The sequence below is a fragment of the Frankliniella occidentalis genome, unplaced genomic scaffold (genome assembly GCF_000697945.3).
Source record: "Frankliniella occidentalis isolate FOCC.00 unplaced genomic scaffold, Focc_3.1 Scaffold7, whole genome shotgun sequence".
NCBI lineage: Eukaryota > Metazoa > Arthropoda > Insecta > Thysanoptera > Thripidae > Frankliniella > Frankliniella occidentalis.
The window spans coordinates 1,404,500-1,431,330 of record NW_026267137.1 but is presented as its reverse complement, the minus strand read 5'-3'; the positions used below and the strand labels follow the sequence as shown (position 1 = coordinate 1,431,330).

The following is a 26,831-nucleotide window of genomic DNA, read 5'->3' as shown; positions in this document are numbered from 1 at the left end:
GGGGGGGGGGCGGTCGTTAAATGATGGCAATGAAACGTCGACTTCTAGGAGGAGGAGGTGCTCATTGAAACCGGGCCGGAAGGATAACTACCAGGGCCAGTCCAAGGAGTGCCCGCAGCCGGTCCGCGGGCTCACCCCCAGCTCACCGACACGTGCCTTCTCTCGCCATGCCCCGCCACGCCCCGCCACGCCCTGGGCATCTGCGCGAGTCACGTCACCGGGGTGCTCTGCTGTCCGGATCGAGATCTTTCACCTCAATTCCTTTTCTTTGAAAAACATCTGTGAACCTTGAGTATCTTTGTGGCTCTGGACAGATGGTGTGGTGAACCCTCACACCGACACACCGTTCTTGCTGTTCTCGCAGTGAGCGTCTGGACCACTACCGACGCGCGTGTTGCTCATCGAGAGCAGAACATTTTTGACTCCTGTTGGCCAGCCGTGGCAAAGTTTCGACATTTTCACGACCAGAGTAGTCTTGTTCTTGTTCTTCAAAGAATTATATAACATTTTCGTTTGAAAAACTTAGATCGAAGAAGTAGCCCAGCATGGACCCGCGCGCGTTTCGCCGATTAATCTATTTTCCTTTTTTAAAATCTTTTCTTCGAGGCGAACAACGGTCACCTGTCAAAGTCTAAGAGTTCAGCATGAACGCGTTCTGATTCGAAACCGGGTCCTGGTGGTCCTGGTGGTCCTGGTGGCAGCGTGCGCTAGCAGGAGTCGTCCGGACCGGACCGCGCCAAGGCGCCCGCCCGGCGCCCGCCTCTTCCGAGACGAGGGTCACCGATCGAAAATGATTCCGGGCGCTTCACGCTAACGCATACCTTTTTCTAAGCCTCGCGGCCGTTTCGTTTCCGGACAGCTGGCGCACCGTCGTGGTACAGAAGGAGGACGTTTTAACGAATAACTTCGTCGAAAACTCAAACTGGTAAACTAGTTGGAATAATTGAGCAGTATGCGCCCGAGTTAGCCAGCCGCTAGAGCGGCGTGCCAATTAGAGTGATAACGATGCGAATCTTGGGAAGTATAGTGATAAACCGCTTCCAGTTTTTCGGTACACTGGCCAGGCCGGGTAAGAGCGAGGCGCGACCTTCACCGAGCCAATCTAGTCGATAATACCGGCGGACTTTTGCAAACAACAACACCATTAAATCGGATTCAACAAATTTCACCTCCTCAAGAAAATAATAAAAAATTAAAAAAGGACGGCAGTGGTGGGCCCATTCCCTCCTCCCGACCTGCTTACGTCGCGCTACTCCCCGACTTTTGACGTCAGGTTCGGCCTTTCCGGCGTTCGGGTCGGACCCCACCGTGTCCCGCTGGCCGAACAACTAACTGGTTTCTCGGAGCAGAGAGCAGGAGGGAGTGAGTGCGCGCGCGACTCTGTGTATGCATACGCGCGCGCGGGCCGCCCGGGCCGCCCGGGGCGGGCGAGGGGAGCCCCCATACGAGCGAGCCGAGCGTCACCGCCGTCCCTGCTGCTCATGCTCCCCTCCCAGTTTACTCACCGGTGTGCGTGGGGTACTTCCCCGTCATGAGGGAGGCCCGGGACGGCGTGCACAGCGCCGGCACGTAGTGCTGGTTCAGGATGACGCCGTTGTACGCGAGCGCGTCGATGTTGGGCGTCGGGATCTGGTCCGAGCCGTGGAAGCTCACGTCGTTCCAGCCCTGCAAGCACCAGCAAGGAGAGTTGGGGTTCAGACACTGTGCGTCTGCAATGTTCTAAAACCGTTTGCCAGCTTTTCCTCGATCTAAAATAATTTTTCTTTACAAAATATGTTGTAAATTTGCGACAGCCTTTGATTGCTTCGTCAATCAATTTCAAGCCGAAACGAGGTGCTTGTAAATTTACATAGTGCCAAATTGAAATTTAAAGACACGACACATTACGGAAAATTTCCCCGTAAACCTATAAATTGCTTTTTCACAGAGGGGCGTTTTACTTCCAGGCCCTAAACAAATATCCTGAAGCAGAACCGAGCAGCTGAATGCTAGTTACGCGTGTGAGAGTGTTGGAAGGTGCGGAACGCCTGACGGCCGTGGGGTAGGCAGGCCTGTCACGCAGCGACGCGCGCGTGTTGCCTATCCCCATGGCCCGCCCGCCCTGCCGCCCGCATCACGCATAGGTACTCACCAAGTCATCGGCGAGGATGACCACGATGTGGGGCTTCCGTTGCTGCTGCTGTGTCAGCACCGAGCCGAACAGGGAGGCGGCCACCACAGCGGAAAGAACTACAAGAAAAAAAAAGACAGAGGAGAATTTAGCTGCGGGTATAACGTTCTCATTAAGTCAAGTTTGTATGCCGGACTAGGCAGGCACTCGGCAAGGATAAAGCAAGGTACGAAATGTTCGCGGCCCGGCGGCGGACTTCCGCACGTTCCGTTTGATGGACAGCCGGACTTGGTGGCCGAATCCGGTTGCGCAATAAACCTGCCTCACACAAAACTTGCCTGCCTAAATAGCTCTCACTCGCCAACTATTCGCACGGTCCGCTCGTCCGCCCGCCGGGTCGTGCGCTGCACCCATCGTGATCGAGCTGTTTTCGCGGGGTGGTCTCTGGTCGCACAGCGACAGCGGTCACTCATCAGACGCATCAGCAGCGGCGCGCTTCGTTGTTGTTGCATAACGTGCGCGAGAGCCGCCCCAAACAAACCAGGATGTTGTTCGTGATATCACGAAACAATTGGCTTGTCTGACGGTGTGCACACACGGAGGAACGGAGGGCACCATTGTCGTATAACAAGCACGATCGATCAGGCTTCGCGCGCTTTGCGCACCCAACGGCAAGAATTTTGAAAAGTTCAAATTTTGTGATTCGTCCGATACGATTGTTGTTCACCTTTCGTAAATCCACTAAAAACGAGCACTGAAAATGCAGGAGTCACGCGCGTCGCTCTTCCGATTTCGTTAATCCTGGGGGAGCGACGCTTTGCCTCCGTTGTGAGTGATGATTTTGGAACACTGCTTTATTTGAAGGAAATGTTCCATCCATATTCATCACTTGAGATGAGACACATCACTCTAGCAATTTCAGTGAAAACAAGCGCCAAAACGATTGTCGGGTCGGGACGTTCGCGCGGGAACATGACGCTATACTCGTTGTGCATCTTTATTCAGGCCGGTAAATAGTTTTGAAAGCTGTGCGGCGGCCGCGCGGCTGTCCGCTGCTGGAGGTCAAACGGGTGCGGCGGGTGGCGCTCTATCGACGGCAGGGGGGAGAGCAGCCAGGTGCTGCCCTGCCGGCGCCCTGCGCATAAGGACGCGCAAGGCTCGCCGCGGTCCGCGGAGGAGAGCAGCTCGCCGGGCTGATGCGGAGATAACGACGCGGTATATGGCCTGATCGTGACAATGGCGCGCGCGCGGCCCCCGCGGATGGGATGGGGGCAGGAGTGCCGACGATGCCGCGGCGTCTTCCAGACGAGGATAGAGTCATAGAGTACCCGCCGGTGGTACCCCTCGCACCGGCCGGACATGCATATCCGGCGTATTCTATGACACCGATCGTCCGATCGTGCTCCCTCCCCCTCTCTCCCTCCCTCCTCCCCCGGTATTATCTCACAACCTCGACCACGACCTCCCCGGGCACCTACGAGGCTACGAGTAAAGCGGACTAGCTGGCGCGGAGTCTCGTACGAAAGAGACAAGATTGTATGTGTGTCCCGCGGTGGAACCCGCCAGCCCCCATGCACCCTTTCCACTTCCACCCCTCTTTCACTCGGCTGACTCGAGCCCGGCTCGCCCCGCCCCCGCCGTACAGTCTCATGCTACTGTTGGCGGGAAGCCATCGAATCATGAGCGGCTCACGCGACACTCGCAAGTCATCAAAACGGCTGCGGCGGCGCAACTCACTCAAGCGGCGCACGAACGAATGACAAAATATGGGCATAGGATATAGGATCACGACACAGGACCACGATCGCGCGCCGGCAATTTCGCCAAAATTAACGTTCATCATCCACCGTTTGGTGCTGCAAAAGTGCTTCGCAGCAGGTGTCAGACTAACGAAAAAAATAATACATACAGATTACAAAAAAGGGAGTTGTAACCATTTTTTTCCAAGGGCAGTGTGACAAGGCTTACCACCCCTCCACTACTTTGTCGTTGACGCACTACTCGATTGCGCAGGCAACACTGCAGGTAGGTTGACCAGAGGCCTGACGTCGGCGGCCGCGGCGGCCCTTCGCTCACAGGGGCGGCCTCGCCGCCGCCGTCCTGTCCGCCGTTATTGTAATTGTCTTATCGCTTCGATACGAATGGGAATGGTTTCCAGGGGGGCTGGCGCGGCGGGCGCGGCGGGCGCGGCGGGCGCGGCGGGCGCGGCGGGCGGATGGGGAACGGCGTCATGACGCCTTTATCGGCGGAGCAGACGTATGCCGGCGGAGGGAAGGGTAGAGGTGGTTCAAATCACGACACTGCACGGGCGGTATGCAAGGGCAGCAGGCAGGGAGCGGAGGAGGTGGTGCTCGCCAGTGCTCGCAGGCGGTTGCTGCTAGCTCCTCCCCACCTCCGAGCAGCACCCAAACATATTGATCTACATTGCGAGGACCGTCCAGACAAGGGGGGCCCACATTGAGAAAGGGGGAGAGGGGAGGTGGGGGTGTCGACAGTGCAACTTTTTGTTTCAGATGAAGTAAACCAGGCCCTATGTCCTCCGGCAACTCTCTGCCTCCACGTGTGCGTGTCTAGCGCGGGAACCGCGTCACACGGTTCCCTCACAGTGAAAACAAAAACAAAAAAATCGAAATAGGGAGAGATACGGCAAAACCAAACAACAATGAGACAGGGACTTGTGGGATACTCTGCACAGCACTTCCAGAGGTAGACTGCGTGTGGGCGGGTGGCCTACTCGCGCGGGCCGTAAGGGCGCCACGGTCATGGTCAGAGACTGTACACAAGCAAACTCTGGAAGTGAGCAGACACCTACGACGCGGACTTGCTGGGACATTACGTGTTAACTCCATTCTTCGGATTGGTCGTTGCAATGGACAAAGGGAGGGGGGGCAAAAAAAACCACAAGGGGGGGGGGGGGGGGGGGGGGGGGGGGGGGGGGGGGGGGGGGGGGGGGGGGGGGGGGGGGGGGGGGGGGGGGGGGGGGGATAATGTGGGGAGGGGGTAACACGAGTGATAAGCAGTGATAAGGCGACTATGCACGAGCGCTGCTGCTGAGCCGTGCTGAGCGAGCGGACAGAGGAGAGCGGCACATCACATCCGCCTCATGTCATGTAGGTCCTGCTCTAATGCGTCATCGATGAGTCGTTAGACGCATGTCGATATCGACCAGCGCTGCCGCTGCATTCCTTCACGCACGCGACCGCGCGCTCCGGTCCGGTCCGACCAGCTGGAGGCGCTGGAGGCGCTGGAGGCGATGGAGGGGCTGGAGGCGCTGAAGGCGCTGGAAGGCGCTGGAAGGCGCTGGAAGGCGCTGGAGGCGCTGGAGGCACTGGAGGCGCTGGGGGCGCTGGAGGCGCTGGAGGCGGTCACGGTCTCGTCGGCACATAACCGCGTATCGTGTAATCATATTCGTCGACTTTGTCCCTAGCAGCGAACCGCGCTTATTTTTTGGAATGTATTTTCCGATACTTCCGACTTTCCTAATCCGCGAGGAAGGGCAACGTCAGGAACAGAGCAGTCGACGACGCGCGTAGTCCTCAAGCATACAGCTGCCTCAGCTTTTACGGCGCCACGTTCGAGAAGGTCCTTCCTCACGCCGTTCGCCCCCCACCCCCCTCCCCTGTGTGGCTGTTCTGGTGACCCACATGTTTGTTGCAGGCTTCTGCTCCGGGGTGGTGGGGACGATATATGTCATTGAATGTCACTTGAATTTGTGGGTTACGAAATGTCACTCCTCGATGCCAGATGCACACAAGAGACTTCAACGCGGGGAGCTGCGCCGAAGAAAGCTGCTAAACAATCTTCGATTAATCGATTTTTAGGTTCGGCCTTCATGTCTGCGCGACACAATTCAGGTCGTTGCCCACGAGAAACGCCTGGCCTGGCTCGGCTCCTCAACTGGTCTTCCCCTGCTGTCCCAGAGCCCGACCCCGACCCACGCAAACAAGACAAAAAAACAATTCCATACCGTGGTCAATGTCTCATTTATTGTACGAGAAACAAGCGGTGGAATGGTAGTAGTAAGGTCCTTCCCACCTTGGTCCTTCCCCACCCGGTCCTTCCACCCACCTGCACGATACCTGCTGACTTACTCCTCGCTCTGCCTTTTCTCATATTCACGTCGGTAGAGGGAGGAGGGCAAGGGGGGTAGAAGGGAGGAGAGGTAGGGGTCCTTGTTCCTGGTTCGTGATTGCACTCCTGAGTGGGGGCGGAAGCGCAAATGCAATTCTCCTGCTGCGATCAAAAGTATGCGAAAAACGACCTGGGTTATTTCAGAGGTTCAATACAAGTTGGGTTGCAGACGGCTAATTGTACACCGGACCGGACGCGGCTATTATTACCTCCTCATCGGCTGTAATGTTGATGATTTTAATTGCTGCGTGAGAGCTGCGCCGAGAGCAGCAGTGCTCATGCCGCCCATGACATCCCCCGCCCGCTTGCGCCCGCCACTCCCCCGCCCCCCCGCCGCCCGCCCGCGCACCCCTAGTGGGGCTCGTCCTCACACGGCCCGGCTAAACGCGAACAGGAGGACGTCCAGGGGGGCGCCGGCGGGCGCAGCCGCGGCCTTGGCGGCGCCGAGCAGAGACAGGCCGGACTTTTGTCTGTATTCGTGCTTGTGTGTGCGTGCGTGTAAATCCCCCCACACACACACACTCACACACACACTCGAATATAATCAGCAAGCTCTTGCGCGGCGTCGAGACGGCGGCCGGGCCTCAGGCCTCCCGATGACCGCGTGAATGACCGCCCATCATCCACCATCCGCATGTGAGACCGAATCCATTTCCCATTAGGCTGGCAGGGCGCATCAGCAGCGGCGCGCGATGGTTAGCTCTGCTTTGTTTTTTTAGGCGCGAGCGCGGGCAGCGGTAGGGAAGGTTCCGCGTGATTCGACGAGTTTCCTGATACACCCCGATGACCCGGGGACTGATCACTCAGAGCCTCCTCCAGCGCCGCGACGACGCTCCGTATAGAGAACCGGAGGTTCAGCGCCGTGTAATTTTGATGGTGCGGGACCGCAGCCCGCACCTTGCATGCCTCGGTTTGATCACGAGCGAGCTCGATTGCGAATTGATGCCGGGGGCAAATTGGTCATTGAGCGTCATCAGTATCGAGATTTCAGTTTGGCGTCACCATGTAATGCACCAATGCACGTTGATAGCGCAAACCCTGGGAGTGGAAGGGGAAAGAGCGTATGGGCCGGAGGGGGTGAAGCTAAATTTGTCTGAAATAGTGTACTTTATATCCTGATTGGTCACTAGGTTTCAAATCGTGCCGATAGTTGGTGGTAAGGCTCCACCAATCGGAAACGATTTTGTTTCATCCGCTATTTTTCTCCATCTATGTTGTCAGCTAAGTTAACGTTCTTGCGCGCGTTTACTTCAAAAACTTTAATCATTGTGATTAAAAACAAAAACATGGGTGATGTTTTTATGGCAGTGTGCGCGGACATCATCATGTACATTGTATCATCGGTAACACTCGAGAATAGCCATCTCTATTACCATACGACGCGTGCTTCGCGAGCGGGGGCCCATTAGCTGACACACAATACCGCACCGCACGCCCTCTGCGAGGAAAAGAGGTGGGGCGCAAATGTGGAAAAGTTACAACTGTAACAGCGACTGTAACAACTGCAGTGTGCCAATTTTCCAATTTTCAAGAATCCCCGGACGTCTCTGTGGCCACGTTCACGGTAAAATTTTCTTACGCGGAATATTTCCATCTTCAGATTGTTTTTTCCCCTGCTTGACGCCACTCTGACCTACTCCCCGTGTATCGCGTTGTCGCACTTTGCGTTTTACACTTTGCAGTAAAGGACGGCGCGGGCACGCGGCCAGCCCGCACTCCCGCAGGCCGACTGTGAGAAATGACTGTCAAACCGATATGTCAGAACGTTTGTTTCCTCGCAAAGACGTTTTCAACCCCCCGGTGAGCATCATTGTGATATCGTTATCGCACTTTTTTTTTTGCACTAGACGCCAAAGTAATATAGTTACCCCACCAGTAAAAAGTTTCCTGTCATTTTATCGTGAAATCCTAAAAGGCAGGGATATCCCTCCCAGAATACGAGGTCAACGTTGTCCAGGTCGCTGACAGCCCTTAACAGCTCATCCACCACCACCACCACCACCCCGCACTCTACTCACCGAGCTGCATCTTCGGTCCAGCCATGTTCACGCCGTCCTTCGTGTCCTCGACGAGCTCCGGTAGTCGCGGTCTCTTCCTCCTCTCTTCCTTGATCCTGCCGAGCTGCCGCTGACACGGCCGGGCGAGAGACTCGAAATGGTGCGAAAACGCTCCGGGCCTCCGGTAGTAGTGGTAGTCCACCTGGCCGGCAGCCGTCCCGGGGCAGGGCGGGGGCAGCAGAGGGGGGCGGCGCCACACCCCGCGAGGGGAGAAGGTGGGGGGGGCGCAGCGCGACTCCAGCCCCCCACCCCTTCCCGTGTTCCTTATCTCTCGGGAAACAACGACGTCCCGATGTCAACCGACTGGGCTGGAGCGGATCGCCCCCCCCCCCAGCCTATCACTTTGCAAGAGCAGAAGACGGGGAAAAGGGGGGGGGGACTCGCGCTCTCTTCTGTCTCTCATGCGGTCAGCAAGTGGGGGAGCCACTTGTCCCCACTCGAGTAGGTGTGTGTGTGTGATGCTGGGCCAGGCCCGCCGGGTCTCGGGCCCCCGTCGGACGCACTCGCCCCCCCCCCCCGGCCGGGCTTTTCTCAGTGATTCACGCAACCTGCTGCGGTAGGGGGCCCGGCGTGGTGGGGTCCCCCGCGATCCCCGCGCTGCAGGTCCAACGCATCGGCGGGTTTTTATTTCCGACCGCCGCTACGGCACGGGGCGGGGCCCACTGTGAACTGCGCGCAGGAAATGAGACGAGGGAAAGGGGTGGGGGCGTTTCACTTTGCGTGTGACCGGGATGTGACGAACCTTTCTCTCCGCGGGAGTTCCCGGAGAATAGGCCCCACGCGAGGGACACCCCCCTCCCCAACCGGTTTGAGGAGGTCCTGGACCTGCCCCAGCAGTCCGTCAGCCTAGGAGGTAGGCAGCCAGGCCCGCCCGCCGCGCGCGCCTGCCAGGCGGGAGTGCCTACCCAGCCCGGCTGACCACCCGCTCGCCTGCTCTCGCGGACGTGCAGCAAACCTGCAGCACCTGCTCGCGCTGGTCTCTGGTCCAACGCTCCGTCTCCGTCTCGAACGATCCCCGATCCGTTAGGGACAAGTTCTAGGGGGGGAATTTCCCTGTTCTCTCTCACGGTATCTGCAGCTGCGCTGAAGGTACAGAAGATTAAATGTTATATCAAGTTAAGCCAAGCCGAACGCGCAAGCCCAAGCCCAAGCCGAAACTCAAGCCCGATGCGACGAATTTTTCGGATTAAAGTAATGCCAGTAACACAGAATTCTTGCCCCAGTAGCACAAATGCACTTAAATACACACTAGCTGCGGCAATGCGCGTAAAAATGAACTCTGAAAACACTAAAAACATAACTTTAATCCGAAAAATCCGTCGCATCGGGCTTGAGTTTCGGCTTGGGCTTGGGCTTGCGCGTTCGGCTTGGCTTAACTTGATATAACAAAAGACAGCAGTCCCATCGGCCCTGTCCTTAAATTTAGACAGTGACAAGGTAGAAGTGTTCGCTCGGTTTTGAAGCAGAAGCGGTATTTTCCAGGCAAAAAGTATGAAAATTGGCATTTCTGCAATCACTTTTACCGTGTACAGTGCCACAGGCCAGGCTTACCTGCGGGCTTGACTACACCATCGCTCCATTGTGCCTTATGTAGCACCCACACGCATGAATACGGTACACAATACGGTAACCAATACAAAAAGAATAGAACGGGGTCCACGGAACACACTATATTTTGTATCGAGAATCGTCGATGTCCTAAGACTATGGTAGTAGGAGAGGAGAATATTGAATAAAAAATACATTTGCGGTATTTGCGTGTATTCATTGACACACGTGTGCCCGTACGGGCTTACAATTTGATAGATCATATATAATAATAATAATAATAAATAAATGTTCTCTATTTTTTACAATGGGGCAATGAGTTATAGACTAGAAATAAATTAAAACAATTATAGAATTTACACGAATAACAATGGCAAAGATTAACAGTGATCAGAAAAATATCACTAGCTTACTCAGATTCAGAAAATTCATTCTCTGAATCATGAAAAATCTCCTCTTGCCTAGCTCTTTGCATAGCCTTTGACTTGGCCATAGCTTCTGCTAGTAAAGACGCTCCAAAACCTAGTCTTGTATTTTCTGTCATTTTATCCTCTTTATCTATTGGATCATCAGACATCATCGGCTCCAAAGGTTTAATTGCCACTTCCTCTGGTCTTTTGCCTTTCATAGAACGATGAGTCTTCAAATTACCTTTCAATCTAGGCAGGGGCCAATTATTTTGGCTGTTTGTTGGAAGAAAATCCATTACTTCTTCAGTATTAGGTACAGTTTTACCTTCTTCGGCTTTGTATTCATGAGATGGAGAGTCCACTTGTTCAGGTGCTGTGTATGGAATGCCTTTACTTTCCATGGCCCTCTTTTCCCTCTCCTTCCATTCTTCTGCCTTTTTTACCAATACAGTTTTGAGTTCTTCAAGAACTATTTTGGAAGTCTCACCCTCTTTCTTCCTAATGCTATACTCAGCTATGTCATTCCACTCCCCGTCATCTGACCAATCTGAGTCATCATGGTGGACAGTAAGTTCAAAAATTTCATCCTGCACTGGGGCGCTATAAGCTGAATTGAATGTTTGTTCAGGATCTTCAATGGTCAAAGAGGAATCCTCGAGTTCATTTGGTTTAATAGGTGGTTGGCAAGGGTTAGACATTTTGAAAATCTGAGCAAGACTTGCATCAACACATATTTGTCCCAAATGAATCTCCCTAGAAATCTCAGTTAAAATCTGAACCGATGCATTCAAAAGTTCTTCACAATCTTTTGTCTGGCCATTGTGTGCATTCTCCAGGATTTCCTGTAATCCTTGAGTTTGAATGAGAAGAGATTGGAAATGTACACATGCACTTCTAACTGACACGTAAATGTCTGAGTAGTCCCATGAAGAGGATGTGTGTGCTCTCAATTGGCTTCCCTTGTTCTTTGATTCAATGACTGCTCTATAAAGCTTCTGCTCTTGAAGGAGGGATTTGTGAACATCAGAACTCCATGTGATTATTTCTGGCAGCACATTTTGACAATACAACAAAATTCTATGTGATGTATTTGGATCCCATAAATCTGGACAGTGGTATAATGCAAATCCTCTTAAAAATTCTGACTGAACAAGAATATATGAGTTGAATAATTTCTGAAAATAAATTTAGGACAATTAAGTTGGATGGTTTATAAAATCATAGTTATGGTTTAAAATAAAATAGGAAATAGCGTTGAGGACCAGAATCTTACCTTGAGGTTTTCAAATGAGTTGCTTTCCTCATCACCAAAGTTTAAACCGTTACGTATCATTTCTGAAGAGGGGGACCTCAAGGTTGCATTAATTTCTATTGACAATGGAATTTTCTTGAGTTCATCAGAGAATCCCACTAAAACTTCAATTGCACCAAGGAGTGATTTTCTAAGTTTTCTCTTGAGTTCTAACATTTCATTTTGACCACTGAAACAAAGAGATATTCTTTAATTTTGGTTTAATGAACTGATGTTCAGACAGGGGTTACCAGAAGTAGGTACTTACAGGGAGATCTTCTGAGAAATAAACTCATTTTGATGAATTAACTGCAACATTCTCTTATATTGCACAAACAGTTTTTCCAAGCCAACTAATGTAAGCTGAATCTTTGAAGTTAGCAGTGAGAAGTATTTACGTTTCCGATTCTCTCTGATACGATAAGCAGCATAAAATGATCCAAGGGCTGCAGAAGCTACAAGCAGAACTTTGGACACAGGTGTCTGCGCTAGTCTCCAAAGTCCTCCTCCCAAGCAAAGTAGAGGGACACTGCAGAGTCTAATGTTGAATCTGTAAATAACAGGAAGATTATAATGGAAGTAAAATTTTAAACAACATATACTTTGTACATGTATTATTGAAAATTCTTACTTCGATTTTGAATATTCTTCTGTTTCAAGTGGGTAGTAATGTTCAAGAAAATTACGATGATCTTCCAGGATAAGTCCAGACTTTAGAAAGCAATTTAAGTTACTAGTAGTCCAATGAGGAGCCTTCTAAATGAGATATTAAAATAAGTATAAAGGAAATAGAAGATCCTGAACTGACAAGTATGGTTAAGATAAAATAGCTTACTGTGGGAATGCTCGATGAGTTGAATGATTTATCCACTCTGAGTGGAAACTTCATGGTACTTTGATTTTTATACTCATAAGACTCGAAGTTTGAAAACCCATTGTCTTGTAAATAATTGTAAAGAACGGATCCCTGACAAAAAGGGTAAATGAAAATCATGAAAATATTAAAACAGTAACAGAGCTAAAAAAGTTAATATGACACTGACAATACCTTGCGCAAAACTTCCTCATCTTCTGACATTTTGGGCTGATCACGTCTAAAATATTATAATAAATTACAGATAGATAAATTAAGTCATAGGCAGAAGTACAATGTAGTTGGAAAGCTAGTACGAGAGAACTATAAACCATGCAAGAGAGAGAGGTTAGCTGACTCTGAACACATCATTCTTAATTTTTAAGACGGGTTGCAAGTTTGACAGAAGGGACCGATGCATTTCTTTCTACATTCGTAAATAAGTGCCAGAAATCAACTGAGCCAAACTAAACTGTCAATATTCATTCATCCATTTAAGCATTTCTTCCTTAAGGATTCTGGGTGTCAAGTTGTTTGTTTGGTTTAGGTTTAAAAGCACTTTGTGGGAGGAGGAGGAGGAAGGCGGGAAGGCAGGGGGGGGGGGCAACAAGGAGGGAGAAAGGGGAAGGGGCACACATTATACCAACATATGCGCTCAAAATTGTTCTAATTTATTTATTTTTGGTTACAATTTACATTATAAAATGAAAATAAAATTATGAACTGCTGAAAAATAATAATTATGCTAGCTCTGATTCTGAACAACAAAAGATGGTTCGACTGTTTTTGACTTCCGTGGCCTGTGTAAAGTTTGTTACCATGTAAAGACAGATGAAAACCGATGGGCAGTTTGAAAAATTCGAAAATTTGATCGGGCATTTGTGCTTGTGCTTGTGCTTGTGCTTGCTTGAGGTGGTTTGAGGGACGTTTGAAGATTTTTGCATCATCACACACACCACAAACTGAAACTCCGAGGCGAGGCGCAATTCAACGAAAGCAAACAAATTAGCACGCAAGTGCTAACCATCTTTGGCTTAAATAATAACAAGGAAAGAGACGAGGTTTGTGGCTCTGTTTATCTTCCTATTTTTTAAATTTTCTTTTCTATATTAATTTTGCTTGGTTTATGCCAAATGCTCTGCTTATTTCTCTTTTAATCTATATTCTCTTAGGATACTAATTTGAAAGGCCTAAGTTTTTATTGATAATTTTCATTTGTTATTTCCTGAAATGTGTTGTTGACGGTGGATGTTGACTAGTTGCCACTGTGACAGTTATTCCAGGTGTTGCAAATTTGAGTAATGGAAAGGGTTTTTCATTTCATTTCCTTAAGTGTCTTTTAACGATGATTTGTATTTTACTAGAATGGGAGAGCCTGGACCCTCCCGGATACCGTCTAAGCTGCCACTGCCACCTCAACGGAAGGTCAATGGTATCCCTCGCCCCAAACCTGGCCCAGTATCCACACTGCAGTCTAAAAGAAGTATTTCTTGGCCAAAACTTACACATATTATTTACGTTTTAGAGAGAGTGGCCTGTTACAACTTCAGCTGGTTGATTGTTTTCTAGTTACTCGACGGTCAATGAGCGTTCCTGACCTTCGTCAGATGGGTGCAGCACCAACTAACCAAAAACAACCAGCTACCCGAGCTCCAACGCAGCGCACAGTTCAACCAGTAAATAGGAAGAGACCAGCCGTGACTGCCACAGCTGCCCCTGTGGCTAAAAAACCATTGGTCCAGTCAGAATCAAACAAATGTAAGTGCCACATCAAGTGCTGTAACTGGAATTCTTTTGAACCTGTCACTTTATTTTTGTTAAAATATTGTCATCCTATTACAGCCTCTGCCAAACCTGCTTCTGTCAATAAAGCACCTCCAGTGGCAGCGGGAAAACGTCAGTTGAGATTTTCAAGTTTGTATTCACATTTTAAGTTTTGAAGTGAAGCCTTTGTAATTATGTTTATGTCTTTGAACTTTAGGAAAGATTGCTCCCTGGGATACCAAAGGGCAATTAGATTTAGCAAATAACAAAATTGAACGGCTACTGCAAGATAAAGAAAATTTAGAAGCTTTAACACATGATGCCCAGGCTGTAAAGGATCAGTTAGATGCTTGCCTTAAAGAGCAGGCATTGCTCTCAAGCAGACTTGAGTAAGTTATTGTATTGATTCCATTGTATTCATCTATGGTTTCCTCTCAAATTTTGTAGAGAATTTTAACCACTGACTTTTTGTATATTTTTGGATTAAAGGGAAGCGCAGCAAAAAAGGAAAGAAACTGAAATGCATCTCATAGAAGCACAAAACCAGTGTGACAGTCTGATTGCAGACAAGAGTGCGTTGGCTTCCAAAATTGAATTGTTGAAGTCACAGCTTACTGCAGAAAAAGTAATGAATAATTTGGGTAGGAGATAATGTTCTCAACAGGACTTTAGTGTCAACCGCTATATGTCAGAAATTTCTACTTTCAGAGGAAGAATGAACAGTTGGGAGAAGAGATACAGAAAGTTGAATGTAGCAGAGATGAGCTTATATCTGTGTCTTCTCAACTACGGAAGGATTTTGAAAAAGAAAAGAGTAGTAATCTTGAGCTTTGCTCTAAACTTGAGCTTACAGAAACAAAAGTGAAATCTCTGACAGAAGAAGTTCTTGAACTTCAAGAATTAAGAAGACAAATGCATAATCAAATATTGGACTTAAAAGTGGGGATTTTGGAGACATTTTTGTGAAATTGTGAGTTTTGCAAACATTACAATATCCTAAACCTTATTATTTTTATACAGGGCAATATCAGGGTTTTCTGCAGAGTCAGACCACCATTGGAAACGGAGTCAGGCAGGGCCATTGCAAGCTTTAATTTCTCTGATGAAGCTTCGCTAGAAATCAAGAGCTCTCAAGGTACGTTCAGGATTTTTAAATTGTTGTCTTATTGATTGTTTGTACTCCTATTCGCTCTCCTTCAATATTAGAGTGCTATTTTGCTGTTTCATATAGTAGTTTTGTATATCTTTTTATCTATCTCTCTACCTATTTATTTTAACAGATCCGGGATCAGCCAAGAGTTCCCAAAAGACAAAGTCTGATTCATTCACTTTTGACAAGGTGTTTTCACCCAATAATAGCCAAGATGATATATACTTAGAATTATCCCAACTTGTGCAAGTAAGGAACCATCAATTTTATTTCTAGAAACTTCTCAGAAGTTACTTCTGTGCAATATTCATTCTTTTATGTATTTGAATGATTATTCCAGTCGGCCCTTGATGGTTACAATGTTTGTGTATTTGCCTACGGCCAAACTGGCTCAGGGAAAACATACACAATGGAAGGTGGAGATACCCAAGAAACTCAGGGAATGATTCCACGTGCCATTCAGACAATATTTTCTGCAATCGACAAACAAAAACAAATGGCAAGAACCAAAACAAATTTTCTACTCAACAGTTTTGTAGATAATGACTTTGTTTAATTTTTCTGTTTTTGTTTTACTTTTTATCTAGGGATGGCAGTTTTCCGTCAAATGTTCATTCCTTGAGATTTACAATGAGGTGATTAGGGACTTATTAAACCCCAAATCTAATTTGCCCTACGAAATTAAAATGGTTGGCAGTGATGATGTTATGGTGACAAACCTTAAGGTGAATTTACTTTACCGTATCTACCTAGTTATTGATCTATACTTGATGCCGTTGAGGTACCTGTTTCAATATTACTTTTACCCATTAAGGTTGAAGAAGTGCAATCTGCAGAAGGCTTGATGGATCTGTTAAGCAAAGCACAAAAGAGTAGATTCGTTGCAGCTACGGTAATGAATCACCAGTCATCTCGATCTCATTCCATTGCACAGATAAGAGTGGAATCATCACACGCAGGTCGAAACATCCAGTGCCAGGGTAAATAACAACTAACCTTATAATTATCATCTTAACATCTGTTACTTTTTGTCACTAAATGTTGATGTTGCTTCAGGAACACTCAATCTCATAGATCTGGCAGGTTCTGAAAGATACAACAGTGACAATCTAACCGACAGGAAAAAAGAGACCTGCAATATTAATAAATCATTAGCTTGCTTAACATTAGTCATTATGCATTTAGTTGAGAAGGTTTGTACTGTCATATTTATTTTAATTCCCAAATAGATCATTGAAGTTTTCCCATTTTAGACCTAATTTTTGTTTTGTTTTCAGAGTGGACATGTACCTTTCCGCGATTCAAAACTGACTCATTTGCTTATGCCCTCATTAAAGGGAAACTCAAAGACTTTAATGTTAGTTAACCTTGCTCCACTCGAGGACTGTTACCAAGAGACATTGAGTTCGCTTAAATTTGCCACCAGAGTATCTGCTGTTGAGCTGTCAGCAAGACGCCAAATCAAGTCTAGAATGGCCATGAAATCAAAGTGATATCCACTTTCAGTTAGTGTCATCTAGTTCTACTTTCATTATTGGATTGAGTACCATTTGTACCAATAGTTTTTATGAGTTTGACTTCTCAAAGAATACTTTTTATTTTATCCTATTAGATAAGTCTAGAATTGGTGTTAAGACAAAACGATATTCACTTCCTGGTAGTGTCATCTGATTTTTCAAAGAATATGTTCTAAACATCCTAGAATGGCTATTGATACAAAATGATGATCTTTTCCTGTTAGTGTCATCTAGTTCTATTTTCATTAATGCATTGTGTATAGTTTGTATTATTAATTTTTACAAGATTGACTATTTAAAGAATATATCCATTGTGTAGTTGGCACCAATAATTTTTACAAGATTGATTGATTGTTCAAAGAATATATTTTTCTGGTCAAAGCCTTTCAATCTCTCTCCTTAATTAACAAACCATATACTCAGTTTAAAGATTAAAACAAAATTCAAGGTGATAGATCAGAACAGCTCTACATGCTATCTAAATACACTTCAATACGAACATTGTTGAAGCATACATTGCATTGCTAGTTGCACGTCAAATGAAAAATAGAAAAAGAGAGGGAGGGAGACTTTACAGAAAGATTGTGGAAAACCCTTTTAACCTTTGATTAGGAGCATGCGGTTTCAGTCCATCAGGGTGAGAAGCAGGTGTTAGGGGGCTACCATACTGTTGCCATAGTTCAATGGCTTTGTTGGCTATCATTTCAGCAGTTTCTTCAGTTATCTGTCGGAAAACAAAATCATTTCAACTCCTGACTTTGAATGTTATTCCTAATTTTAATATTAACATTTGAACTCACATCACATAAACATTCAACAACTGATTCTGCAGATTTCAACTGAATCAGACGTCTTTTCATGGTGGTCAATATCCTAATGGCTACAAATACGAGAATTTTGCATGATCCACCAACCAATTTATCCCAAATTCTGTAAGTAATTAATAGCCTTATTAGTCTTTAGTTGCACATGATGAACAGATTATTCCATGAATGACTCTCACTTGGCTAAGGCAGGATCCTTCAGAAGCCCAGCGAAGCATGAGCAATACCATGTGGTAAATGGAATCGCATCAAGAGCTTGAAGTTTTTCTAAATGGCTGTGGGGGAGGTAAAAAACAAAATGATATAAATTATACATGATAATTACTACCATGATCAATGTCAACAAGTGGAACTGAAAGGGCCTTGCACCTGTATAACTCTTGATCTTCCTTTTCCAAGCTTTTCAGTGTGGCACTCACAAGTACTTGCACACATGCATAAAATCTTACAACATACTGGAAAAATCCTTTAGATATCCAGAAAATGTCAACATCATTGTCAAACATGTTAAGTAAAGCTGATGAAATGAGAAGAAGATTTTGATAGGGAGGATCCTCCAGCTGAAAAATAGGAGATATATGCCTCAGCTGAGTGGCGTGTTTCTTTATTCTTGATTTCTTACAACAGCTATTTTGTGATGAGAACATAACTTTGTTATCAGGTTCATGACCTGTGTGAATGGAACTGGTAAATACCAGTTTGAGGAATGAAGTTCCCCTAGTTCAACAAAGATCAGAGATCATGACCCTTACAAAATAACCAGTTATATCTGGTTCTTGTACTGTCCTCCTTCCCCTCTGATCCCTTATCTTATCTTCTCTTCTGGTCCAGATGTCAGAAGAGCACCTCATCCAATCACAAGCTGCACAGCTGTACATTATGCTAGTGTCAAACCATCCCTATAAATGATGCTCTCATAGGCATGTTTAAGAACTAATTACTTAACTACAACAATCAATAACAACTATGCACTTCAATGGCAACAAAAAAGAAAATATTAAATGCATTAGTTGAATTTTGTGGGATGAAGATAATATTACAATATTTGTGTATTAGTTTTTTCAATGGCGGATGTTCTTCTTTATAAAAAAATAAATATGTGAGCTTGAAAATTAATTAACATACCTGAGCTCTCCAATCCAGTTTAAGATTTCCAGTCCTCAAAAGCCACATTATCAGAAAAATGTGATGCTTTGGAAGATCTTCTGTTACAATCTGCATTGACTGTAAAGCTCTCAACAAGTCATTATATTCTTGGGTTCTTTGATCCATTATAAAAGTATGGCTTTCTACATGTGGTGACATCACTCCTGGAAATCAAATGGGGTTTAGTAATTTTAAAATAGGGACGAATTTTGTCGGCAAGCTAGCTTACAAAATACAGTACTATTTCCACAGCAAACAATAACTTGTCTTAATAAATAATGATTCAGAAAGTAGCTTGTAGCTTGTCGCAAAACCAAAATAACTGAAAATGTTGGATCAAGGGAACAAATATGCTTGACACGCAATAATTCGACTGAAACGGGATATGACATTGAACATACAATAATTCTTGTTCGTGAATGTCAAGTTCTGAGGATTCACAATGTTCATTTTACAAGGGTTTACAAAAAGCACCAACGGAAACCTAACCTCAAATTAATGTCTGGTCAGATTATGTTAAACAAGTATTTTAAAATGGAGATACTTATGATAGCATACGCACCTAAAAGCAGCTTCCACATTAAGTTTCTATACATTTGAGGAACGGTGAAGCGTAAACTAAACTGTTTTAACTTTGATATGTCTAATGGTTTTTCCTTTAATAGGATTTCTATTGATTTCTTTTCTTCGACACTTCTGAATCCCACTTTTTCATAATAAGATGATCGAAAATTCCTTGTTTCTTCAGTTGACATTTTTAACGAGTTTCACTATTTAGATTTGTTTTGTGAACTTGTTTGCGCATTGTATCGGCGCCAGCGCCAGTCTGCTTTCCTTCAGTCTCAGTAGTCTGCTTCTGCTTTGTCCCGGATGGAGGGGGAGGTAAGGGGCAGAGGGGGGAGGGGAGGCAGGATCAGCTGTTTTAGGCTGGGAAGTGTGAAACAACTCCCATGTCTTGTATATTGAGGATTATAGAGGAATAGATTCCTTACAATTATTTATAAGAAAGACTCACAAACAGAAAAACATATTTCCATCCGAATTATTTACTCTTTCACACGCACACGACGAAGGACTTCCCTAAATGGAAGCTTTCGGTCTCAGCAGGCGCGGTTTGAGGGGGGGGGGGAGATCTCCCACCCCTACCTGTCGGCCCAAATCGCCCCCTTTAGGATAGATGGGCAATTTGTCCTACAAAACCCCCGAAAATAGGCAACCCACAGTAAATCGTCCCCTCCCTGTCGGACGGATTTAAAACAGCGCTAGGGTGGTCCACCCGAGGCCCCTACTCCACCATCATCCCACCACGCCTTGCGCGACGACTCCAACGCGGGTCGCGACAACATCATCATAATGATCAAACGAGGCTCGATAACAATTACGTCGCGCCGCCCGTCATCCTATCTATTTTTACCATTTCTCCCCCTTTCTCTTTTCTCCTCGCGCGGGTTGGACCTTTCCTCTGCGACGTCAGAGTAGAGAGATAGCGCGTGGCCACATAGCAGCGGCCGGGAAAGAAATAAAGAAAAAGAATATTGAAAAGAGGAGCGTATAAAGGGGAGGATCGACCCAGAACAGGTTCAGAATCCCTTGGGCCCCCGCGCCGGTCCCGCCGCCCCGCCCCGCCCCACTCCGTCCCGAGTCGCCGGCTCCACTCGCCGGGCCTGCACAGCACATAGCACCGGCACCTCAGACTCTGCGCTCCCGCCCCGCCTTCAGTCGACGCACGAACCCAGCGGCAGCGACAGGAGCTTCTTCGAGCGACGCTACGGTCTTTGGTGGCCGACTTGACTTCCCCGCCGGCATCATGGTGGTCGCCTCTAACGTGAGTAGCTGGAGTGGGACGACGATGTCTGCCCTCCTCAACGCCCGTGTGGGCAAGAGGATGCTGGAGAGCGAGGCGTCTTGTCTTACATTTATCGTATAAATAAGTTTGCACGATATTCACCTCCACACCCGCCTGAGTAGGGAATGGCGGTGTTTTCTGAAATGAAATGATGGGAGCGTTTTTCTCGGTCTCGTTACTCTTCCTCGATGCCGCCCGCCCTCCCCGCTCCTCCTCTTGCCCAGCTGCTCAAGCCGGTCCCACAACTTTACAGGGGCGTAGGCAGGAGGGAGGGGAATGACTCGGAGGAGGAAGTGCGTCCAGTGCACCGGCGCGGGGCGGGGGGGGGGGGGGGGGGCACTTTCTCTCACTGCACCCGTCTATGGGACGGTCGATGCACTCGAGGGGCTCAGGGGACGGATCCGGAGTAGAGGACAAGATGGGCGGTAGGGTAGTTCAGAGGGCGAAAAAAAGGGGGGGGGGTTGCATGAGGCGGGCGAACTCCCTTGTGCGAGTGACCTGGCGAAGAGGGAAGTCCGCCCCGCCGCTCACCACGGACGACTCTCTCAAAGAAGGGCAGGGAAAGGGATCATCCACAATAGTACAGTACAGTACGTACATCCGTTGTTCGCCTTTGCGAGCCTGCCGTGTTCAGCCGAAGCAAGTTCGCAAAGAAAGCGCTTGTTGGGTAGGCAACATCATGTCTGCAGTGCAGACGTGTGCTGCGGGGTGGCCTTCCCGAGTCTCTCAGGCGCCAAGCTCACGAATATGGATCAGAGAAAAACGGACTTGCTCTCTGGACGATCCCTATATGCGTCTGTGCCGCCGAGTCAGGGCTAAGAACCGCGCCTTTGTGTTGCTAGTTGCTAGTTTGATTAAACTAGCGATTCGCTGACGGTCTCGACCTCCTCTTTGACGCAGGGTGTGGCCAAGGGCCAGAAGCTGCGCGTCGCCATTATCGGTCAGAGCCCCTTCGCGGCCGAGGTGTACAAGCTGATCAAGAAGGACGGGCACCATGTGGTGGGCGTGTTCACCGTCCCGGACAACGGCAACCGGGAGGACCCCGCCGGTGAGGATGACGGCACACGGGCCCAGGGCGTGACCGTGTACACGACAGCAGAGAGATGTTTGACTAATCGACTGTCACCCCCACAGCATCGGTGGCCGCGGCCGACGGCACGCCCGTGTTCAAGATCAAGGCGTGGCGTCAGAAAGGCGTCGCCATCCCCGAGGTGCTGGAGCAGTACAAGTCCGTGGGCGCGGACCTGAACGTGCTGCCCTTCTGCACCCAGTTCATCCCGATGGACGTCATCAACTACCCCAAGCACAAGAGCATCTGCTACCACCCCTCCCTCCTGCCCAGGCACAGGGGCGTCAGCTCCATCAGCTGGTAAGTTCTAGTCGCCACAACGGCAGACAGGGGGGTGGGGGAAGGAGAACGTGGTTCAGATTGTCCCATCTCGATCCCATGCGACACTGGCCAACTTCCCCCCTACATCCTCTACGCCTCCGACTCATCGTATCGAGCAAAGCAGGGCAACCGCTTATCAAATCAAATACGAGTCTCCGACACACATCCACCTCGCGTCGCGGCCGAACCGCGCGCCCCGCCCCCGACCGGGACGAATGCCCTCATGTGCCCATGTGTCCACTCCGTGGTCGGTCATGTGACATAACGCAGCCTGGGATGGGCCCCTCGGCCCCTACCCCTCTCGCGGGCCGGCCAACCCCCTTCCTCCAACCTCCTGAACCCCCACCCCCTCCTCTTACCTTATCTGCACGCGCGCGCACACCATAGCAAAAAATAAAACCAATAGCATACAAGCCGTGAGCTTTTTTCACACATTTTTATCAGAGTTGTTTTTTGAACTATTTTGTTGTGTGTGTGTTTGTCCTGAAATAAAATGTTCATGCGGTAAAACCAAAGCTCACGGGCACGGCTTGATCTCTCTGTGCGGTCCAAGTCACTCCGCCCACTCCGTCGAATCGCGTCCAAGTGTCCCTGGGTCACCCTCCTAGTCGCCATTTCCCCTCTATCAAATGTGATAAAATAGCCCAAGGACGGATCCGATGACAAACAACGCGAGGCCCGCCCCCGCGCGCTATGCTCTCTCCGAGAGAAAGTTTCACCCACGCCGGTAAACTGTGACCCCCCGAGCGGTGAACTCTGATAACAGCCGTTGTTTTTTGACCCCGCCTCACCAGGACGCTGATAGAAGGCGACACGGAGACGGGCTTCACCATCTTCTGGGCCGACGACGGCCTGGACACCGGCCCGATCCTGCTGCAGCGCAAGTGCGCCGTCGAGCCCAACGACACGGTGGACTCGCTGTACAACAAGTTCATGTACCCGGAGGGCATCCGCGCCATGGCGCAGGCCGTCAACATGGTCGCGGACGGCACGGCCCCGGCCCTGGAGCAGCCCGAGGAGGGCGCGTCGTACGACCCGGCGCTCAAGAAGAAGGAGCTCACCTTTGTGAGTGGATGCATGGTGTCGCTTTTCACCCTTCAGGGTGGTCTCAACCAGCACAGGTCGCACTAACCGAAGCTTTGTACATACAGGTCAAGTGGGACCAGCCCGCCAAGAAGATCCACGACTTCATCCGCGGCCTCGACAGCTCCCCGGGTGCACTTGCCCTCCTGAACGGCGAGGAGGTGAAGCTGTTCGGGTCCTCGCTGTGGACTGGGTCCACGCCCTCCGAAGCCGATGAGGTGGCCATTGAGGGACTGGAGGCCCCAGGGTTGGTGCACGCCGGGGGTCTGCTGCTGCAGGGCAGCGACGGCAAGCGACTCAACGTAGAGCGGCTGCACGTTAACGGGCGCATGATGCCCGCCAACCGCTACGGCAAGGCCGCCGAGAAGAGGGTCGCCGTCGAGATGACCCCCGAGGAGAAGGAGATGCTGCCAGTGCTGCGCGACATCTGGACCGGCATCCTCCGCATCGACGTCGACGACGACACCGACTTCTTTGGCTCCGGCGCCGGCTCCATGGACGTGGTTCGACTCATCGAGGAGGTGAAGGATCGCTTCAACTTCGAGATGCAGAACGAGGACGTGTTCCTCGCGACCACCTTCGTCGAGTTCGGCGAGGCCGTGGTGCTCAAGTCGCGCGGCGGCTCCGCTTCCAAGGAGGTCGAATACGACCCCGTGGTCATGCACGTCAACAACATGGACATCAAGTTCCCCAAACAGCTCTTCATCGACGGCAAGTTCATCGACGCTGAAGGCGGCCGGACCATCGACAGCATCAACCCCGCCGACGAGAGCGTCATCTGCAAGGTAAGTCTGCCGCCCGGAGGGTAGGCCGCCCCGCGGTGCACCCATGCTCTGGGCGCGGTGGCGTTGCCTACCCACCAGGCGCTAAGCCGAGCCCACCCCTCCGGCCCCGCAGGTGCAGCGAGCCACGCCCGGCGACGTGGACCGCGCCGTGCAGGCCGCCAAGCGCGCCTTCGACGAGGGCGAGTGGTCCAAGATGTCGGCCCGCGACCGGAGCCGCCTGCTGTTCCGACTCGCGGATCTGATGGAGGAGCACAAGCAGGAGCTGGCGACCATCGAGGCCATCGACTCGGGCGCCGTCTACACGCTCGCCCTCAAGACGCACGTCGGCATGTCCATCGACGTGTGGAGGTACTTCGCCGGCTGGTGCGACAAGATCACGGGCAGCACGATCCCCATCAGCCACGCCCGGCCCAACAGGAACCTCACCTTCACCAAGAAGGAGCCCATCGGGTGAGTGCCTCTCCCTTCCCTCCCCACCTGCATGTGCCCCGCCCAAGGGAAGTTCGCGCGCTCACTCCCTCCCTTCGCTCCTCCAGGGTGTGCGGTCTCATCACGCCGTGGAACTACCCGCTCATGATGTTGTCGTGGAAGATGGCGGCCTGCCTGGCCGCCGGCAACACCGTGGTCATGAAGCCCGCGCAGGTGTCGCCGCTCACCGCCCTCAAGTTCGCCGAGCTCTCCGTCAAGGCCGGCATCCCCCCGGGCGTCATCAACATCGTCCCGGGAAGCGGTGAGTTGGTAGTAAAAGTAAAGGCGGGCAAAGGCGGAAGAAAGACGGAAAAGGGACGTGTTCTCACTGAGTGTTTCCTGCCACAGGCTCCGAGGCTGGCAACGCCATCGCCTCGCACCCCCTGGTGCGCAAGCTCGGCTTCACCGGCAGCACGGAGATCGGTCAGACCATCATGGAGACCTGCGCAAACTCCAACATCAAGAAGTGCTCTCTCGAGCTCGGCGGCAAGTCGCCCCTCGTCATCTTCGACGACTGTGACCTGGAGCGTGCCGTGAGGAATGTAAGTCGCGAGTTTGTGGAGCCTCTTTGTGAAAAAAGGCAATAATTGTGCGAGGCGCAATTCCTCATCAGTTATTTATCCTCTGCAGGCCATGGGCGGCGTGTTCTTCAACAAGGGAGAGAACTGCATCGCAGCGGGCCGGATCTTCGTCCAGGACACGGTCCACGACAAGTTCGTCGAGAGGGTGATCGAGGAGACCAAGAAGATTGTGATTGGCGACCCGCTGAACCGGAGCACGAGCCACGGCCCCCAGAACCACAGGGCGCACCTCGACAAGCTCGTCAGCTACGTGCAACGGGGCGTCAAGGAGGGCGCCACCCTCCGCTACGGCGGCAAGCAGCTCGACCGACCCGGGCTTTTCTTCGAGCCCACCGTCCTCACCGACGTCGAGGACCACATGTACGTCGCGAAGGAGGAGTCTTTCGGACCCATCATGATCATCTCAAAGTTCAGCGGCAAGTGAGTACCACCACCCTTCCAGAAATGCCATTCCTCTCCTGTTGGTTACTATCCTCGGACGGAAGTCTTCATCTAAGTCTCTCCGCCTTTCTTTCAGCGACCTGGACGCCGTCATCAAACGCGCCAACAGCACCGAATTCGGCCTCGCGTCGGGTGTGTTCACACGCGACATCAACCGGGCCATGGCCTTCGCGGAAAAGATAGAGGCTGGCACCGTGTTCATCAACACCTACAACAAGACCGATGTTGCCGCGCCCTTCGGTGGCTTCAAGCAATCGGGCTTTGGAAAGGATCTCGGTGAGTGCAATTCCGGTGCACACAAATGAAGAAGGATACCTAATATTGTCATGTTTATTAATTCCATGTATCTTCCTTCGTTTACAGGAGAAGAGGCGCTGAATGAATACCTGAAGACGAAATGCGTCACCTTGGAGTATTAAACTTCGCCCTTAGTATTTCTTTTTTCCCGTCGGGCTAATAAGTGTTTGCGACACTCGACTGATCTCTTGCAACGTTATTGTAAGGTACTTTGGGGACTAGGAACCCCCGCACTTGCTTCGTGGGGTAAAACAGTCTGATCAGTTCCATCAACGACCTCCTCTCGATAGAGCTTCATTAATCATCATAAATATCATGTTTTCATCTCTGCCATAATACGCCCTACATACGCCATAAAAGTTTTTGTAAATATCTTTTGTAAATAAACGACGTCATTATTTTTAATCTCGCGTATCTCCTCTTCCTTGACCTCAATGCGCCTGCTTGAACTGCTTGAGCTTCCGCACGGCGGTGATGGCCGGCACGTGGTCGGCGAGGGCCGGCGTGGAGGTGACGGACCGCGGGGGCGGCGGCCCGGCGGCGGGAGGCTCTGCTACCCGGGAGCGCCGCCGGCCCAGGCTCTCTAGCGTGTCGCGCCTCTCCCATTCCTGCAATAGAGGCCAGTCAGATAAACTTTTTGAGGAACAAAAGGAAACTAGTCTAGAGATGCCGGAAAAGGGGAAAAGGTGCAGTACAAACGAAAAATCAGGGAAAATAACGAAAATTTTGAAACAAGCCCCTTATTTTGAAGGAAACTTTTTTTTTCGGAAAACTTTAACTTTTTGGGAAAATGAAAAGAAAATGAAGGGAACTCTTTTTTGGTGACTTCCTGCTCGCCCACTACCCTTTCACCCCTCCCCGCAACCTCGCGCCGGATGGCGTGGATCACTTGATTCAATTTCCGCGGCGCGTGCGCCCAGAGCGTGGAAGTTAGTTTGCCGTTGTCGGTAATTACCCTGATGGGGCACGACTGCAGCCACCTGTTGCACTTCTCCCTCGCGGCCTCGCGGACCCGCCACGGGATGGGCTCCTGGTCGAGCCAGTGCGGCTTGTCCTGCGAATTTATTTCATTTTTGTTTGTTTTTTGACAAAGAGGCTTATATTATGAGCTCTCACTACCGGTTCGCAGGGGGTGAGAT

At 49.9% G+C, this 26,831-nt stretch overlaps 6 protein-coding genes across 8 annotated transcripts in view; 2 read left to right on the top strand and 4 right to left on the bottom strand.

Annotated features, from left to right (window-relative positions):
• The window catches only part of LOC113209157 (arylsulfatase B-like), a 19,378-nt gene extending 10,934 nt beyond the window's left edge, over window positions 1-8,444 (bottom strand). The window contains exons 1-3 of the mRNA XM_052273530.1: window positions 8,260-8,444; window positions 2,132-2,229; window positions 1,506-1,665 (exon numbers count right to left, since the gene is read on the bottom strand). Coding sequence (XP_052129490.1) covers window positions 1,506-1,665; window positions 2,132-2,229; window positions 8,260-8,284 — 283 coding nt within the window. The 5' untranslated portion in view covers window positions 8,285-8,444. The remainder of the gene's footprint in view (window positions 1-1,505; window positions 1,666-2,131; window positions 2,230-8,259) is intronic.
• Window positions 8,445-10,042: 1,598 nt separating this feature from the next.
• LOC113209602 (uncharacterized) lies at window positions 10,043-12,976 on the bottom strand. 2 transcript variants are annotated; one of them, XM_026427236.2, is made up of 6 exons: window positions 12,596-12,976; window positions 12,383-12,514; window positions 12,179-12,300; window positions 11,816-12,097; window positions 11,530-11,737; window positions 10,043-11,431 (listed from the first exon to the last, which is right to left on the bottom strand). In XM_026427236.2, exons 1-6 carry the CDS (start codon window positions 12,623-12,625, stop codon window positions 10,256-10,258), a joined length of 1,950 nt encoding a protein of 649 aa, XP_026283021.1. In that variant the 5' UTR covers window positions 12,626-12,976; the 3' UTR covers window positions 10,043-10,255. The 2 variants fall into 2 exon arrangements, with proteins under 2 accessions (XP_026283021.1, XP_026283012.1); XM_026427227.2 differs by having other exon boundaries at window positions 12,179-12,303; window positions 12,596-12,975.
• A 281-nt stretch (window positions 12,977-13,257) lies between these two features.
• LOC113209544 (protein claret segregational) lies at window positions 13,258-17,221 on the top strand. The gene is made up of 14 exons (XM_026427113.2): window positions 13,258-13,461; window positions 13,765-13,883; window positions 13,970-14,158; window positions 14,243-14,296; window positions 14,382-14,553; window positions 14,654-14,789; window positions 14,873-15,103; window positions 15,185-15,299; window positions 15,445-15,563; window positions 15,655-15,813; window positions 15,902-16,039; window positions 16,129-16,294; window positions 16,371-16,507; window positions 16,592-17,221. Exons 2-14 carry the CDS (start codon window positions 13,766-13,768, stop codon window positions 16,805-16,807), a joined length of 1,950 nt encoding a protein of 649 aa, XP_026282898.1. The 5' UTR covers window positions 13,258-13,461; window position 13,765; the 3' UTR covers window positions 16,808-17,221.
• On the bottom strand, window positions 17,179-19,669 carry LOC113209552 (TBC1 domain family member 7). The gene is made up of 6 exons (XM_026427126.2): window positions 19,364-19,669; window positions 18,781-18,965; window positions 18,025-18,215; window positions 17,835-17,930; window positions 17,632-17,761; window positions 17,179-17,555 (listed from the first exon to the last, which is right to left on the bottom strand). Exons 1-6 carry the CDS (start codon window positions 19,554-19,556, stop codon window positions 17,403-17,405), a joined length of 948 nt encoding a protein of 315 aa, XP_026282911.1. The 5' UTR covers window positions 19,557-19,669; the 3' UTR covers window positions 17,179-17,402.
• Window positions 19,670-20,390: 721 nt separating this feature from the next.
• Window positions 20,391-26,097, top strand: LOC113209527 (cytosolic 10-formyltetrahydrofolate dehydrogenase). The gene is made up of 11 exons (XM_026427089.2): window positions 20,391-20,626; window positions 21,548-21,695; window positions 21,782-22,016; window positions 22,832-23,102; window positions 23,189-23,905; window positions 24,018-24,355; window positions 24,442-24,635; window positions 24,722-24,915; window positions 25,004-25,374; window positions 25,472-25,671; window positions 25,759-26,097. Exons 1-11 carry the CDS (start codon window positions 20,609-20,611, stop codon window positions 25,812-25,814), a joined length of 2,742 nt encoding a protein of 913 aa, XP_026282874.1. The 5' UTR covers window positions 20,391-20,608; the 3' UTR covers window positions 25,815-26,097.
• The window catches only part of LOC113209536 (uncharacterized), a 37,105-nt gene continuing 35,985 nt past the window's right edge, over window positions 25,712-26,831 (bottom strand). The window contains exons 5-6 of one of the 2 annotated variants that reach the window (XM_026427100.2): window positions 26,648-26,746; window positions 25,712-26,300 (exon numbers count right to left, since the gene is read on the bottom strand). In XM_026427100.2, coding sequence (XP_026282885.1) covers window positions 26,124-26,300; window positions 26,648-26,746 — 276 coding nt within the window. In that variant the 3' untranslated portion in view covers window positions 25,712-26,123. The remainder of the gene's footprint in view (window positions 26,301-26,647; window positions 26,747-26,831) is intronic. The other variant, XM_052273725.1, reaches the window with a different exon arrangement.